Genomic DNA, 14,656 nt, shown 5'->3' on the forward strand with positions numbered 1-14,656 from the left:
CAGTGGCAAGCACAGACTATCGTTTGCACGCCAAGGTCATTATTACATTTATAAAAGGATTTGAATCCAGTGTCTGGATATTTTCATGAAATCTTTATCAACAAGCAGCTGTTGAGAAACGGGGTCAGCCACAGCACAAAGGAAGTGGGGAGAAACATCACTTGCTCTAGAAATAGAAAACCCGGGTTTGATTGCTGATGTCGAGCGTGAGACCATGTGCCAACCGAATCCCAAATTTCAATTTTTTTCCTCTCTGAGTCTCTTGGAATTGCTCTAAAGACTGAGAAAATATAAATGGATTTCCTGAATTAGAAAGGATTACCTATACAAATGTCAGGGATCAAAGGAAAACATAAGCAAGCATATTATCTGATGTCCAGGCTACAAAGAATTGCATCTTGAATGTAACTCGTGTTCTCTTTTCTAGGAAGCTTCCCTGTGTCACTTAACCTTTCTCAACATAGTGATGGTCTTGGAAACCAAAAAGGCACTAAACATTTGAGGAGCATCCAAGGTTCTCTGGCATTTCTATTTAAGGATCATGGTACACGCACGAGTCAAACCTTACAGTTATTTAGATGGTCTCTGACCGTCTACACTGTGATGCCAACCCTGAAAAGAAAACTAATATGCAGAACTATTGTATCCAGGCTCAACTGGGTCTCAAAGCACTCAATAATCAACATGCAACTTCTTGTTAGAAAAATTCTTAGCAACCCAGATATAATTCTGGAGCATCCAGGGTCCCTGTCTGCTGCTGCTGCTAAGTCACTTCAGTTGTGTCCGACTCTGTGTGACCTCATAGACGGCAGCCCACCAGGCTCCCCCGTCCCTGGGATTCTCCTACTCTATTGTAATTTCTGCTGGATACCAAGGATGTGTTTCAGAAACATGTGAATACTTACATCCGGATAATAATCCACATTGGGTACCAAGTGCTGGATGAGCGCTTCCAGAGACCCGGAGAGGAGGTTGTTGTCATGGTAATACAACCCCCCACAGCTGTCCTCTGCAGACTGATAGAGGTTTCGGTTGTAACCACTGCTGTCAAACATGGCAGAAAAGGGAGGAGTCTGAGGCATGCTTTCCTAAAATGAATAAGAAAGGAAGAAACACGGTGTCAGTAATAGGCAGTCCCAAAGAAAAGCAAACTTTAATAGGCATGAGGCTTTCACAGTCATGAAGAAGCAGGCAAGTTTTAACCCAGGTTAGATTCTGAAACAATCTCAGAACTCATCAAGAAGTACACTGCTTTTGAACAGCATACGAATGCATATTTTTTGAGTAGCAATCGTGTCCAATAAAGTACCATGAAATACTTGAATCAAAGGCTCCAATCTATGCCTAAAGTCAAGTCTCTGGCTGCTGTGTTTAGATCTTATGCCTTCACATTTGGTTAGGAAGGCAAGGAGAGGGGTTGAGCTTTAAACTGCTTTATCCTCCCAGTCAAGTATCATCCTAAGGTGGAAACATGCACCTTCAAAGTTGGTGGGGAAGAATTACATAATGCTTAAGAAATATTGGACTAGCATTGGGCATATTAGAAGATAACCAAAACAGAAGTTGAAAACCTGAAACCTAAGAGAAGCCTAGAATTAAAGTATCTGTGTGTGTACGTGTGTGTGTGTGTGTGTTTATGTTCTTGTTTAGTCACTAAGTCATGTCTAATTGTTTGCAACCCATGGACTGTAGCCCGCCAGGCTCCTCTGTCCATGGGATTTCTCAGGCAAGAATACTGGAGTGGGTTACCATTCCTTTCACCAGTGGATCTTCCCAACTCAGGGATCAAACCAGAGTATCCTACACTGCAGGCGGATTCTTTACCACTGAGCCACCAGGGAAGCACTGTGTAAGTTTATAGATGCATATATATATCAGGAGATTTAATGCCAGCTCCTCAGCATTCACTGGAAGTCTGATGCCATTCATTTTTGCCCCTTTGTGTTAAATTCTTTCGGGGTGAAGGGCTCTATAAAGCCTCAGTGCTTGGTAAACACACGGGCTGAGAAAGCACCTGACTGAGGAACAAGGAGTGCTGTGACGTCCGCTCCCTGTGTGTGCTTTCCTGCTCACAAAGCCCGCAGAAGAGGGTGTTTGCTGGAGGCCAGAGGCTATTAAGTTATTACTTGGATTTGGAGGAACGGAGCTCCTGGCCCTAGAACAGACTCCCATTTCCGGCAGCCTGTCTGGACAATGGAGGCATTCAGGAGTTGCGGAGATGGAGGGTTTCAGAGGCAAACAATGAGGGAGAGGCAAACTCCAGGGCTTGGACTGACAGGCCCAGGGTGTTTGGAGGCTGCAGGAGGACACAACCTGGGCTAATCTTTCTTTTCAAGAGGCTTAAGATATTTGCATCCGAATGGGGGCGGGGAGTGGGGGTCTGTCTGTGGCTATACATCCCTCTCCAAGCACAGCTGTCCCAGGTGCCCCCTTGCCTCCCTCTCACGGGGGCCAGAGCATCACAGTACCTGCACGTACCTGGGCAGGGAGCCGCCAGGGGTGGGGTGTTGGGAACAAACAACACCCACTGTAAAGCCGCCCTGGCAGGTGAAATGGCATTTAGGGAAAGAAGCATCAAGAAAGTGAAAAAGGAGAAAAATAATAACTTCAGTATTTTGTGGTCTATCCCATCCATAAACCAATACTGAGGGAGAACATAAAACCATCCACGATGAAATAGCACAGAGAAAGAAAGATAAACCTCATATGATACTACTTATATGCAGAGTCTTAAAAAGTGATATAAGTGAATTTATGTACAAAACAAAAACAGACTCACAGACATATAAAACAAACGTCTGTGTTTACCAAAGGAGAAAGTAGTGGCGGGAGGTGGTGGTGGGGATAAATTAGGAATTTGGGATTAACTGATATGCATTACTATACATAAAATAGATAAACAACAAAGACCTACTGTATAGCTCAGAGAACTATATTCAATCTCTTGTAATAATCTACAAAGGAAAAGAATCTGAAAAAAGAATATCTTTTTCCAGTAGTCACGCAGGGATGTGAAAGCTGGACCATAAAGGAGGCTGAGCACCGAAGAACTGATGCTTTCAAACTGTGGTGCTGGAGAAAACTCTTGAGAGTCTCCTGGACAGCAAGGAGATCAAACCAGTCAATCTTAAAGGAAATCAACCCTTAATATACTTGGAAGGACTGCTGCTGAAGCTCAACACTTGAACCACCTGATGTGAAGAGCCAACTCACTGGAAAAGACCCTGATGCTGGGAAAGATTGAGGGCAAAAGGAGAAGCAAAAGGCAAAGGGCAAAAGGGTGACAGAGGATGAGATGGTTAGATGGCATCACCAACTCAATGAATGTGAGTTTGAGCAAGCTCCGGGAGACAGTGAAGGATAGGGAAGGCTGGTGTGCTGCAGTCCATGGGGTAGCAAAGAGTCAGACATGATTTAGTGACTGAAGAGCAACAGTATATATATGTATAACTGAATCCTTTTACTGTACACCTGAAACTGACCCAACATTGTAAATCAACTATTCTCCAAAAATACAGTCACAAATGGGAAGAAAGTGAGGACTGAGAATCACTGTCTGGGGAGACCGGTAACCACCCGAGTCATCGCTGCCATCCCTCTCGCTTGGGCAGGACATGGTCATAATGGCCAAGGGACCAGGAACATTGAGATGTAGATGTTAACACAAATGCTCTCCACTTAGTTGGTAAGATCTTATACATAGGAATCACAGTTAAACAACTCAAGGCTAACATTTTCTAAGACAATGGACAAAGTATGCTGCTGTCCTCTCCAAACTGCGAGTTTTCCGTGAGCCTGTTTCACATGCGATATCATCTTTGCACATGGGTTGTTCCTGGTGGGAAGAAAAACAAGAGACCATCTGCCCTTGCCCTGAGAAAGTCAAAATGTCCTTAAACTGGGACACCAGAGACTGAGATGAGAAACACCTAAAAGTTACAGCCTGGAAGGAACCTTCCATTTGGATGTGGTCACCTGCCTCTGGCTTAAAAAAGCTTTAGATGGTTAAAACCACACAGTATCCTTGGCATCCAAGGTTGACAAGTGGAACTCACTCCATCATGCCCTTGAAGGTTTTCTTTTTCCCCTTCTGCCAAGAATCATGAATTTTCCTTGATTTTTCCACTCACTCATTGCTACTGAAACCATCATAGAAAAGTGCTTTGGGGAGACAGTAGGCCAAGAGTTGGGAATTTCAGACAATCAGAAAGTGCCAAAAGTTCAAAAGGACCATAGGAAATCAACTAGTCGAAGGGGAAATAGGTTTCATCTCACTTTCTTTTTTTTTTTTTTTTTTTTACTTCATGGCTGCAGTCACCATCTGCGTGATTTCGGAGCCCCCAAAAATAAAGTCTTCCACTGCTAATATTCAGATTAGCTATCTGGTATGGTGTGTTGAATTTGGGAATCATAATTGATACAATAATGATAGTTTTGATAAAATATATAGTAAATATACTATATAGGTACATAATATGTTAACATAATACTACTGAATAAACAAGCTGAATAATGCAAGACTGATAATGCCTGTTTTCATTGTCTGAAAATTAAAAAAAATTATTGTCTTCATCTTGTTGCTGGAAATTATCAAAACTCTCTAATTGAGAATCACATTTATTAATGTGAACCTTATATATACTGAGAGTACAAACTGAATCACTCTCTGCAGAAGCATGCAATGTTATGGGTTGATGTGAAGCAGTGTATTTGAGTTTGAGTTGATCTGGGGAAACTCCTTCGGGGGAAGAGGTAGGAGCTTATTTTTGTTTGTGAATAATGACATTTATTTCCTGATCAGGGTTAAGAGTAGCAATTTATGTTTTTTTTTTTTTTTTTTAGTAGCTAGCTGACTTATTTTTTTTTCTTTCTTTCTTTTTTTTTTTGCATACTATATTTTTATTTGTCAAATATGGCAATTCACAGACGGTTAAATATGGTTTCAGCACAATTTCAATCAATATTTTTTTTTTCAACCGCTGAAATTATATTTAAAGAACCAAATAATGTTCTCTTTTCAGTTCTACGTATAAATGTCTTGTGATTTCTTGCTGCGATTTCTTATGATAAAACAAATGAACTTTGAATCCAATAGGATTATTTTTAAGTCGATTATTTCCAAAGAATGAGAAGTCCTAATGTACATTTTTTTTTTTTCTGGTTTTTTTTTTTTTCCATGTGCGCCTGAGAAAAAGGTGAAATTCATTGTTTTGGGATGAAATGTCCTATAGCTATCAATTAGGTCTAACTGGTCTATTGTATCGTTTAAAGTTTGTGTTTCCTTGTTAATTTTCTGTTTAGTTGATCTATCCATAGGTGTGAGTGGGGTATTAAAGTCTCCCACTTTTATTGTGTTATTGTTAATTTCTCCTTTCATACTTGTTAGCATTTGTCTTACATACTGCGGTGCTCCCATGTTGGGTGCATATATATTTATAATTGTTATATCTTCTTCTTGGATTGATCCTTTGATCATTATGTAGTGACCTTCTTTGTCTCTTTTCACAGCCTTTGTTTTAAAGTCTAATTTATCTGATACGAGTATTGTGACTCCTGCTTTCTTTTGGTCCCTATTTGCATGGAAAATCTTTTTCCAGCCCTTCACTTTCAGTCTGTATGTGTCCCCTGTTTTGAGGTGGGTCTCTTGTAGACAACATATGTAGGGGTCTTGTTTTTGTATCCATTCAGCCAGTCTTTGTCTTTTGGTTGGGGCATTCAACCCATTTACGTTTAAGGTAATTACTGATAAGTATGATCCCGTTGCCATTTACTTTATTGTTTCGGGTTCGAGTTTATACACCATTTTTGTGTTTCCTGTCTAGAGAATATCCTTTAGTATTTGTTGGAGAGCTGGTTTGGTGGTGCAGAATTCTCTCAGCTTTTGCTTGTCTGAAAAGCTTTTGATTTCTCCTTCATACTTAAATGAGATCATCTCACTTTCTAACTGCAATCAATCTGAAGTGGTTGCCCAGAGGCCCCACGAAGAGTAAGGATTCAAAGGCTGTAACTAGGTGGGGAACATAATGCTAACAGACTAGCATCTAAGGCTGTAGCTAGGTGCTAAGGGATCAGCAATGACTAGAAAACAGTTATGCAAGAAGCCAAGGTCCAAGCGCCATGACAGTCAGGTCCACTCTCCTCTGTCCACCAGTGCACAAGCTGAGACCCTGTGCAGTGTGGTGAAGCGACCAGATTAGGACCACACAGTCATGTGGCTACAGCATCCAGTGAGCCCGAGGAACGTTCTTGCATCTTGCACACACACCCCTGCGGCCTTCGGTTGATCGACAGGAATCACTAACCCACAAAATGGTCACAAATTACTCAGAATTCCCTTTCAAAAAATCAGCACCAAAAGTACTTCTTAATTATTTACTCCCATAAAGTGGACAAGGATCCAGATATGGGCAAAGACGCAGACTGTATGAAGCCCTCATCTGGGGCTTAAGAGCCTTGAAAACTTTGGAGACTCACTTACTCACCCCTAGTCAATTATTTCCACTTTTGCTCTCTCCTTCCAAAATTCTAAATAACAACAAACTACCAATTTCCTTTATGGCAAAGTTAGAGCATTTTTTAGAGCAATGACAAAAGGCATTTGTATTGTTCCTGGGAACTGTGTACAAAATATCAACACATCAAAAAAACTCTCTGACCAGGTACCAAAAGAAAATACTGCAAATAGCAAAGGGTGGTAAACTGAGATAAGTTAATTGGGGTTATAGTTTACTAAAAATCAAATTTAAGAAAAGACCATGTCACTGGTTGCTTTCTGCCTTCTAATTAGCCCAAAGCTCTGTTGCTGATCAGCTGATTGATTGACCACAAACCATCTTGATAATTCAACTTGCATACCATTTTTCAAACCCAGGTCTTCACATTCCAGGTTCAAAATTTACAACTCTGCATCATGCTATACTGCAAATGGTCTTCTTTGAACTTCAAATGTTTACCCATAAAATGAAAAGCCTGTCAGTCTGCCCCAAACTGTAGTCTATTAGAGTAATTTATATGCTTTACAAGTTCTACATAAATCCTTGCTCCCAAGATGTATGATAGGCCATTAATTACTCTTATTAAAAAGCAACACTGTCAACAGAAGTATTTAAGATACTGACCTTTGCCATCAAAGAATAATCCCCTCTAATCAGAGATTTCAGAGATTCTAATATACACTTCTTTGTATTTTAGTTTCTTTGAAATTGGGATTCATTAGATAGTTGAGTGACAAGAAAACACATTTAACCATCAGTCTTTTTTTAGCAATATATAAAAGAGCATCTTATAATGGATGACATCTTAGATTCAATGAAATACAGTAATATTTGCTTGTGTGTACTTTATAGATTTCCAGAAAAAAAATCTGATGAGATAAAATGATACAAAGAAAGCTCATAGATCACAGTAGGCATAACTAATTTCTGGACAATCTCTAGCAAGTGGCCAGTCTGTTTTCTGGAAAGATCAACTGCCTTGTGTAACAGACATATTTGTTAAACAAGGGGAAAGGTCAGCAGAACGGCACAGAAAGTACTGTTTGTGAAGTGGATTTTTAAATACTTCCAAAGATAAACATAGTGGAATTTTTTTTCTCTCAAGTATCTTTCCTCTTATTACCCACATCAGGAACTACTGTTTATTTAGCATTACTCAAACTTGATGTTCAAGACTTTAGTTCAACCTGCTACAGTTCTAGAATTAAATAGGGAGGCTCAGAAGATTAAATATTGGCTTGGTTTTTGTTTAAGAAAACAAATTCACAGAATGTCCAAGTACTGGACACGAGAATCCAAAGAAGCATTTAGCCCCAGGTGCTATTAATTCCAGGAATCCTTTGCTGACGTTACCCCAGTGGACGAAGGACTGAGTTTAAGGTAGTTCCTACCCACAGCTTCCATTTATTTTCTTTAATCTCAGTGAAGCTCTGGCTTCTTATCTGCAGCAAACCTTCTCTTTACAGCTCTCACAATTACTATGTTCTGTCTGTTGGGTTCTGTAAACTCTCAATTTACTTACCTTCTCTATCCTTTCCAACATAATCTCAACACTAACTTCTCCGTCCTTCTTTAGCACATCCTCCACCAAGTTCTCCATCCTTCTTTAGTATAAATTTTGCCCAACCCAATGTACCTGCTGTGGGGACCAGATAGCAAAAATTCTGGTTTAGGAGAAATTCACTTTTTTCCAAAATTGAAATAAGTGACAGCATTAAGTGCTGTGCTGTGCTCAGTCTTGTCCAACTCTTTGAGATCCCATGGACTGGTGCCCGAAGGCTCCTCTGTCCATGGGATTCTCCACGCAAGAATACTGGACGGGATTGCCATTTCCTCCCCCAGGCGATTAAGTACCGTCCTTAATTTGCTGGTTAAGTCAAACTTCAAAGCAGTTAACTCTTTTGGAAAAAGTGAGATTTATGTGAGATGCTTGAAAAAGCTGTTGACTCTATTCAAATTACTACCAGGAAGATAAGGCTTAAGAGACAGGTTAATCTCACAAACAGTTCTCATCTTGCAAAGTTTCATTTGTAACCCAGTTGCTGGAAACTCAGAATATATTCTATTTGGCCAGTGGGCTCTAGCTTTTTAGGGAGATCACAAACTTCTCTGCAAGAAATCAACCAACAAATGTGTATATATTTTTAGAGAGCTCAGATCTCAGATTAGGAAGTATGTGTGCTGGTCTGTACAGAACTTGGATTGTATTTATTACCCACTTCCTCAAAGAAGGAGAATATGGTGGTTCTGAAGAGAACCTTGGTGTAACACATTCAAAACTGGCTCCTTAGAAAGCAATAAATATTTGTTTTTTGTTTTTTGTTTTTTTTCCTGGTAGTACTGATCCAATGGAGTTAAAGAGAATGAAAAAGACACTTCTTTTTGGGGGGGTAGAGATAAGTAAATAGGCCTTCCCACCCTCCCTCCCACACCCTCCACAAATTGAGGACTTTGGAATGGAGAGAAGGCAATGAGACAGTGGGAAATGAATTTGGTTTTTAAAACAATGACCCAGGATAAAAGAAAGCTTTGAGTTGCCAGAATTAGCGTACAGATTACAGGTTCTTCTGGGACACTTCCCAAGGGGAAGTAAGCGATACCCAACCCAGGTATACAAGATGAATGCTCTTTCTTAAAATGAATTTGGGAACCTGGAAAGTTGGTTGACAGACAAGATATCTCACAGGAGCAGCTAATTCAGTCACAAAGATATATCATGTTCTTTCAAGGACCCTGCCAGAGTTCAGCGTGACATTGATCCAGCAGCAAGGAAGCAGGCTCTGGGTGATTTAAGGGATGAATGGATTTGAAAGGCATGCCTAATGGTTTCAAACCAACTAAGGCACCAGATGAAAAGCTGCCTTTTCTCGAAACAGCAGACTGTGTTTGAATCAGCGACTGCTTTTGCACAAGGTTATTTATGGGGAGGCAGGTGCAGGAGGCTAAGGTGGTTTCAGGTGACAATGCAAATTGGAAAAGAGGGCCAGGAAAAGATGGGTGTGGGAACTAAATCAAAGGCCATCCTTCAACATCTGCTTTAGGTGTTTTGTAAATCTCTACCAAGATGTCAAGTCAGCATTTCGTTTACACCCAGGAGAATGAGATCGCAAAGGGTAGGAGTGCAAGAAAAAAAAGAGATGTATTTCTCCCTATTTCATCATACAGCGCTTTGGTGAGATATTTAATAAATCCAATGCCTTTATATTGATTGCTATCCTTTTGCTTCTGTTAAAAAATGCTGGGCATGTGTCCCAGTGAGGTAGAGGACAGCCACTCTATCACAGTTGAACTTCGAAACCATATTTGCTTAGTAAGGAGAGGCTTAATTTAAGATCCGGGAATGACTGGTTCCCAAATTCCCATCCAGATTCCAGAGGAACTTTGCCCTTTGGTGAGAGGCCACCACTTCCCTTTCTCACTTGAGGTTCCAGAGATGGGAATGAAAAAAGAGTTCACATATTTCAGCTTGACTCCAGCTGGGATCTCAAGTACTTTTATCCTCCTTCAGGCACTGCGGAATCTCAGAAGACAACAGTTAACAGTAGGCTCAGAGAGGGTTTCTCTAATTATGGATCTGAGTTGGAAGAAAGTAAAATCAAGTTTCCAACACTATCTAAAACAGGATTATTTTGAGCTTGAAAACGTCTCAAAGATTATCTTCTCATTTCTTCCTAGCAGCATCTCTGGATGCTAGAAAAGCTACACCTTTGCTAACCTCCTTGAAAAAAGAGGTATTGTGTTGAGATTACAAACAATACAGAGCAGACAAGTAAGAACTGACTCACCTCTTTGGCATGAGAACAAAAAGTAACTAACTCCCAGATAAGTACATTCTTTGGAACTGAGCCCCAAATGCTTAGGAGATCTCACAGTCAAGGGGAAATAATCAGTATTTCTGAGGAAAGAAGGTCCTATTTCTCTCTATAAGGATGAAATAGGGGTATTTCCTGATTTGTTACAGGTTTCCATATAAAAAATGAATTTGCATTTTGCTTCATTTGTCCTAGATGCTACCTTTTTTAAACAAAACTAATTCCTAGTTAACGAAGGAAAAGAATTCTGACTCAAATAATTACTATCTTTGGTTTCCCTGGAAGAAAAACAAAGCTAAAATTTGTCATCTTTTGACTTGGGACTATCTTGTCAGCAGTTTATCAAGACACAAAACAACAATTCAGTACATGGAAACTATAAATAGGCCTGGAGAATCATTTAAAACCTTTCTTTGAGATAAATCTTTACTATTTTTTTTTTTTTTTTGTAGGAAATGATCCCAGTGCATGTTGATATTCTTCCTGCACCGTTTTTCATCTACAACTTCCATGCAGTTCCTGAAGGTAACAGTAGATGGCTCCACGTTCCTTGTCGTTGAAAGGGCTGGTGCATTCTAGCAGAAACAGTAGGTGCTGGTTTAGAAAAGTAAAAGGACAACTGGAGTTCTGGGGGAAATTTTTTGAGAAATTGGTTGTTTGTGATTGTGGCAAATTACTGAACTTTGGGAGGTGGCATTGCTCATGATATACAGTTGCAAACATACAAAGCCAGTCGGTCTTATTTCCTTATGTCTTGGGTGCTGTTTATGATGAGAATTAATTGTAATTTTCCCAGGGGAATAAAAATGATCTTCTGGATAATCAAAATCATCATCATCTAATTAAGGGCTGTCAAAAAGAACTTGCTGAGATATTTGAAACTTTCTTTTTCTGGCCAATACATCAGCCACTTACACACGTAGCTACTGAGCACCTAAAACATGACTCGTGCAATTTTTTTACTTTGTTTAATTTAGTTAAACTTAAGTTCATATATCCCCATGTGGCTAGTTACTGAACAGCACTGGCTATCATATTGCACAGCACAGAGATAAGTAGTGGAATCATCATTTACACATGATAGATTTCAAGTCAAATTACAGAATATCAAATGGGGAAGCAACCTTAACTAAAAGGGTTTATGTTTCTAAACCCAATTTACCTCAATAGGAAAATAACCTGATACTTAGGACATTTAGTAAACAAGTATAATTTTCTATTAACATGGTTACTAGGATAATATTATTTTTTTGACTGCAAGTTCTTGAAAAATTACCGTTATCTGCCACCTCCCCCCTCCATTCTTCCCTTTTAGATAAACAGAAGGATATTAGTGGTCTATAAAGTGCTTTCCTTTCTTACAAGACTAACTTGTGCTTTCTCTGTGTTATAGTAATTTTCATACCAGAGTTTCCTAATAAAATATGAATCAACTGAATGACTTCTAGACATAGAAGTTTTGAAACAAGGTCATATACAGACCATATGAAGTAATATACAGACTGGTCAAAAGATTGATTTTAAGATGATCAGTTTTAATAGTAACACTAATTTAAAAGGTCAAAAAACGTTCCTCATTCAGCCTTCTTGAAAACTAGCATTTTTAAAAACACTTGTAGGAGAAAAACAAAAGGCAGTTCAGGTGAATAATAAATCTACATAATTTTCATCAATAAGAAATTTCACTCTCCTGTCTCATTTTTGTGTACCCATGAAGTAGCTGAACATCTAACCACAGATCATGACTTCAGCCTTCATTCTTCCACAGCCAATAAATGGTACAAATGAATGAAGTGATAGTATAGCAAAATAAGTCAGCTAACACAGAGCTAAAAGAGACTCATAAATCATCTAGTTTGACAACTCATCAATTTCACAGATATTGCAGGTATAGGGAGAGAGGGAGTGACTTGTTAGGGCTCCAGATTGATTAGACCCCTAGTCTCTATTTCCAAGGCAGAAATCTGCCTATAGCACTTGGCTACATCTGTCATTCTAGGATAAGACGGTTGCACGAATCTAATTTTTATAAATTTAACTGCGAACCCAAAAGTGCAACTGAAGGGGAGGTAACATTTGAATTCAACCACTAAAGACAAAAACCTCATCAATCTTAAGCAGTATTTTCAATAGTATAATTTGTCTCCTTACAACCACACAAAATGTTATGGCTTTTCCATTCATTATCTGTGGCATCAGAATCAAGATTCTAAGTCCCTGCTTTAGAGATGCCAGATTCGTCTCCCAAGGAAGGGAGTATACCCTTATTTCCTCATCTCCTGTTCAAGCAGATATTCTCTCTGGGGTCATCCGAATGCTCCTCCAAAGTCCAATTGTTCCAGGCCACCTCTGGAGACTGATGAAGTTGAACCCACCTTTTCCTCTGCCATATTAGGTACCTTACCAACATAGACCATCACCTAGCTTTGCCCTTTCAATTTTCTTAACCATTTCTTTTTTCTCCTAGAGAGGTGTTATTCGACTGATATTTTTTTCTGTGTGTCTATTGTAGCTTATTAGCTAGTAGCTAATTTTGAACTGTAAGAATGCAGTGTTAGTAATAATATAAGAAGTGTGAATTGTGATAAATAATATTTAAATATTTAATATATGGATAAGAATAAATTAAATTTAAAAAACAATAAATACAAATGGTTTATGATTTTCTATTCCAAAAGTCAGTAGGGTCTCAAACATCAGATTAAGTGTCTGCTGCTGCTGTTGCTAAGTCGCTTCAGTCGTGTCCAACTCTGTGCGACCCCATAGACGGCAGCCCACCAGGCTCCCCCGTCCCTGGGCTAGTGGAGCATATAAAATAGAGCAAGACTGAAAATGCACCAAGGGTGAAATAAATTCTAAGGCTTTAATAGTCCATTAGACCACTGGAAAGTACTAGGCTTAGTAGCCAGAAATGTTGCCACCTCTAGGAAAACAAAGGATTGACCAACATGTAGTAGAAGAATGCCAACAAGAAACTTGCTAATCCGTAGCTGATCATCTCCACTTTTTGCCTGAAAGGTGTAACAGAGCATCAACTGTGAACCCTGATGTCTGTCAAAAATGCCCGAGGTCCTCCTCCCTCCCCCCCAAATAAAATAACCATTAATAATAGGATCCAACAAGCTGCCACACTTTTTAATGTGTTATGAAAATCTCAACATCCAAGCATTTTTATTTTTATTTCCTTTTAGAAGTCACTTCTACATTTGCCCTAAACCTCACCTGACTAGTTGTTTTCCTCCCAAATCTCTGATCGGGCGTATACTCTGGTGAACTGTAACCTCCTTGTTTCTTAGCCTAGGCTTATCACCATGGTCTATGTTTTAAATTAAGACACAGCCATCACATGCTAAGCTCTAGCCGCTGTCTTCAGAAGGAAAGAATAATTATTCACCCCATCTGAGTCTGACTGTACCAGACATTAATCAAGAGGGCAAAAGCCTGATCCCTGAACTCTTCCCCTTTATGCACCCAGTTCAGAGACCCTCCCAGGCCATCAGATCATCGAGGTCTAAATATAGATCTACGCGCACCAGCAGTCCCTGACCACCGTCACATGGTGCTGCTGACGAATGACTCCTTGGAGACGCTTTCGACCCAAACACACGTACACAAATTTGTGTGCATATCCATCCATATACACTATACCCACCGTATTCGTTAGCAAAGATGGGCATATCCATCCACTCAGAAAAGAGGGTCGCTCCCTAGAGATGCCCTCTTGGTACACTTGCGCCACTCTGCACTGTCAGAGGACTTAGCTACGTCGCTCTCCCTTGATCTGCGCGGATCACGTTGGGGTAAGGTGAGAATCAATATTCCAGTGGTACGTAGACAGACAGACACACCTACGTACCCTCCAGCCCCCCTGTTCTGCTTTTTCTCAGGAACAGCACTGAAGTTTCCACGGTTCCCCGAGAAAGAAGCTTCCCTCCCGCCAGCAGCCCGCGAGGCTCCCAGGTACCCACAGTTCAGATTACTATCTCCCAGCCAGGTGACCCAAGACGACTCACCTGAGCTCAGGCAAGAGCAAGGGGACACTCTGTCCCAAGTAGCCAGCCAAACGGAGGAATTAAAGAATATCACCGTGTCAGTGGTGAGCACATGACTTCTGTTCCCTTGTCTCTTTTAAGAGTCAAACCTTAAGATTTTAAGGCTCCGACACCAAAAATAAACAGCACCCCTCCCCCCCCCCACCCACGCACGAAAACTAGCCAAGAAGTAGAAGAAAACAACCTAGGAAGGGCGAAGAGGATGAAGAAAGGATGAACAGCGACTAGGACTCGGACAGATCCTCAAAAACTGTACCAAGATCTCGAGACAGAGGCCTGGCTGTGGGATCCGACTGAG

General features: G+C 40.2%; 1 protein-coding gene across 3 annotated transcripts in view; it reads right to left on the minus strand.

Moving 5' to 3' along the window:
- Nucleotides 1–14,656, minus strand: part of LOC113894441 (ras-GEF domain-containing family member 1B) — a 651,277-nt gene that overhangs the window by 24,843 nt on the left and 611,778 nt on the right. For all 3 annotated transcript variants that reach the window (XM_027544870.1, XM_027544871.1, XM_027544872.1), the window contains one exon: nt 906–1,088. In XM_027544870.1, the coding sequence (XP_027400671.1) occupies nt 906–1,088 (183 nt within the window). The remainder of the gene's footprint in view (nt 1–905; nt 1,089–14,656) is intronic.

Source organism: Bos indicus x Bos taurus, chromosome 6, assembly GCF_003369695.1.
Source record: "Bos indicus x Bos taurus breed Angus x Brahman F1 hybrid chromosome 6, Bos_hybrid_MaternalHap_v2.0, whole genome shotgun sequence".
Lineage (NCBI taxonomy): Eukaryota > Metazoa > Chordata > Mammalia > Artiodactyla > Bovidae > Bos > Bos indicus x Bos taurus.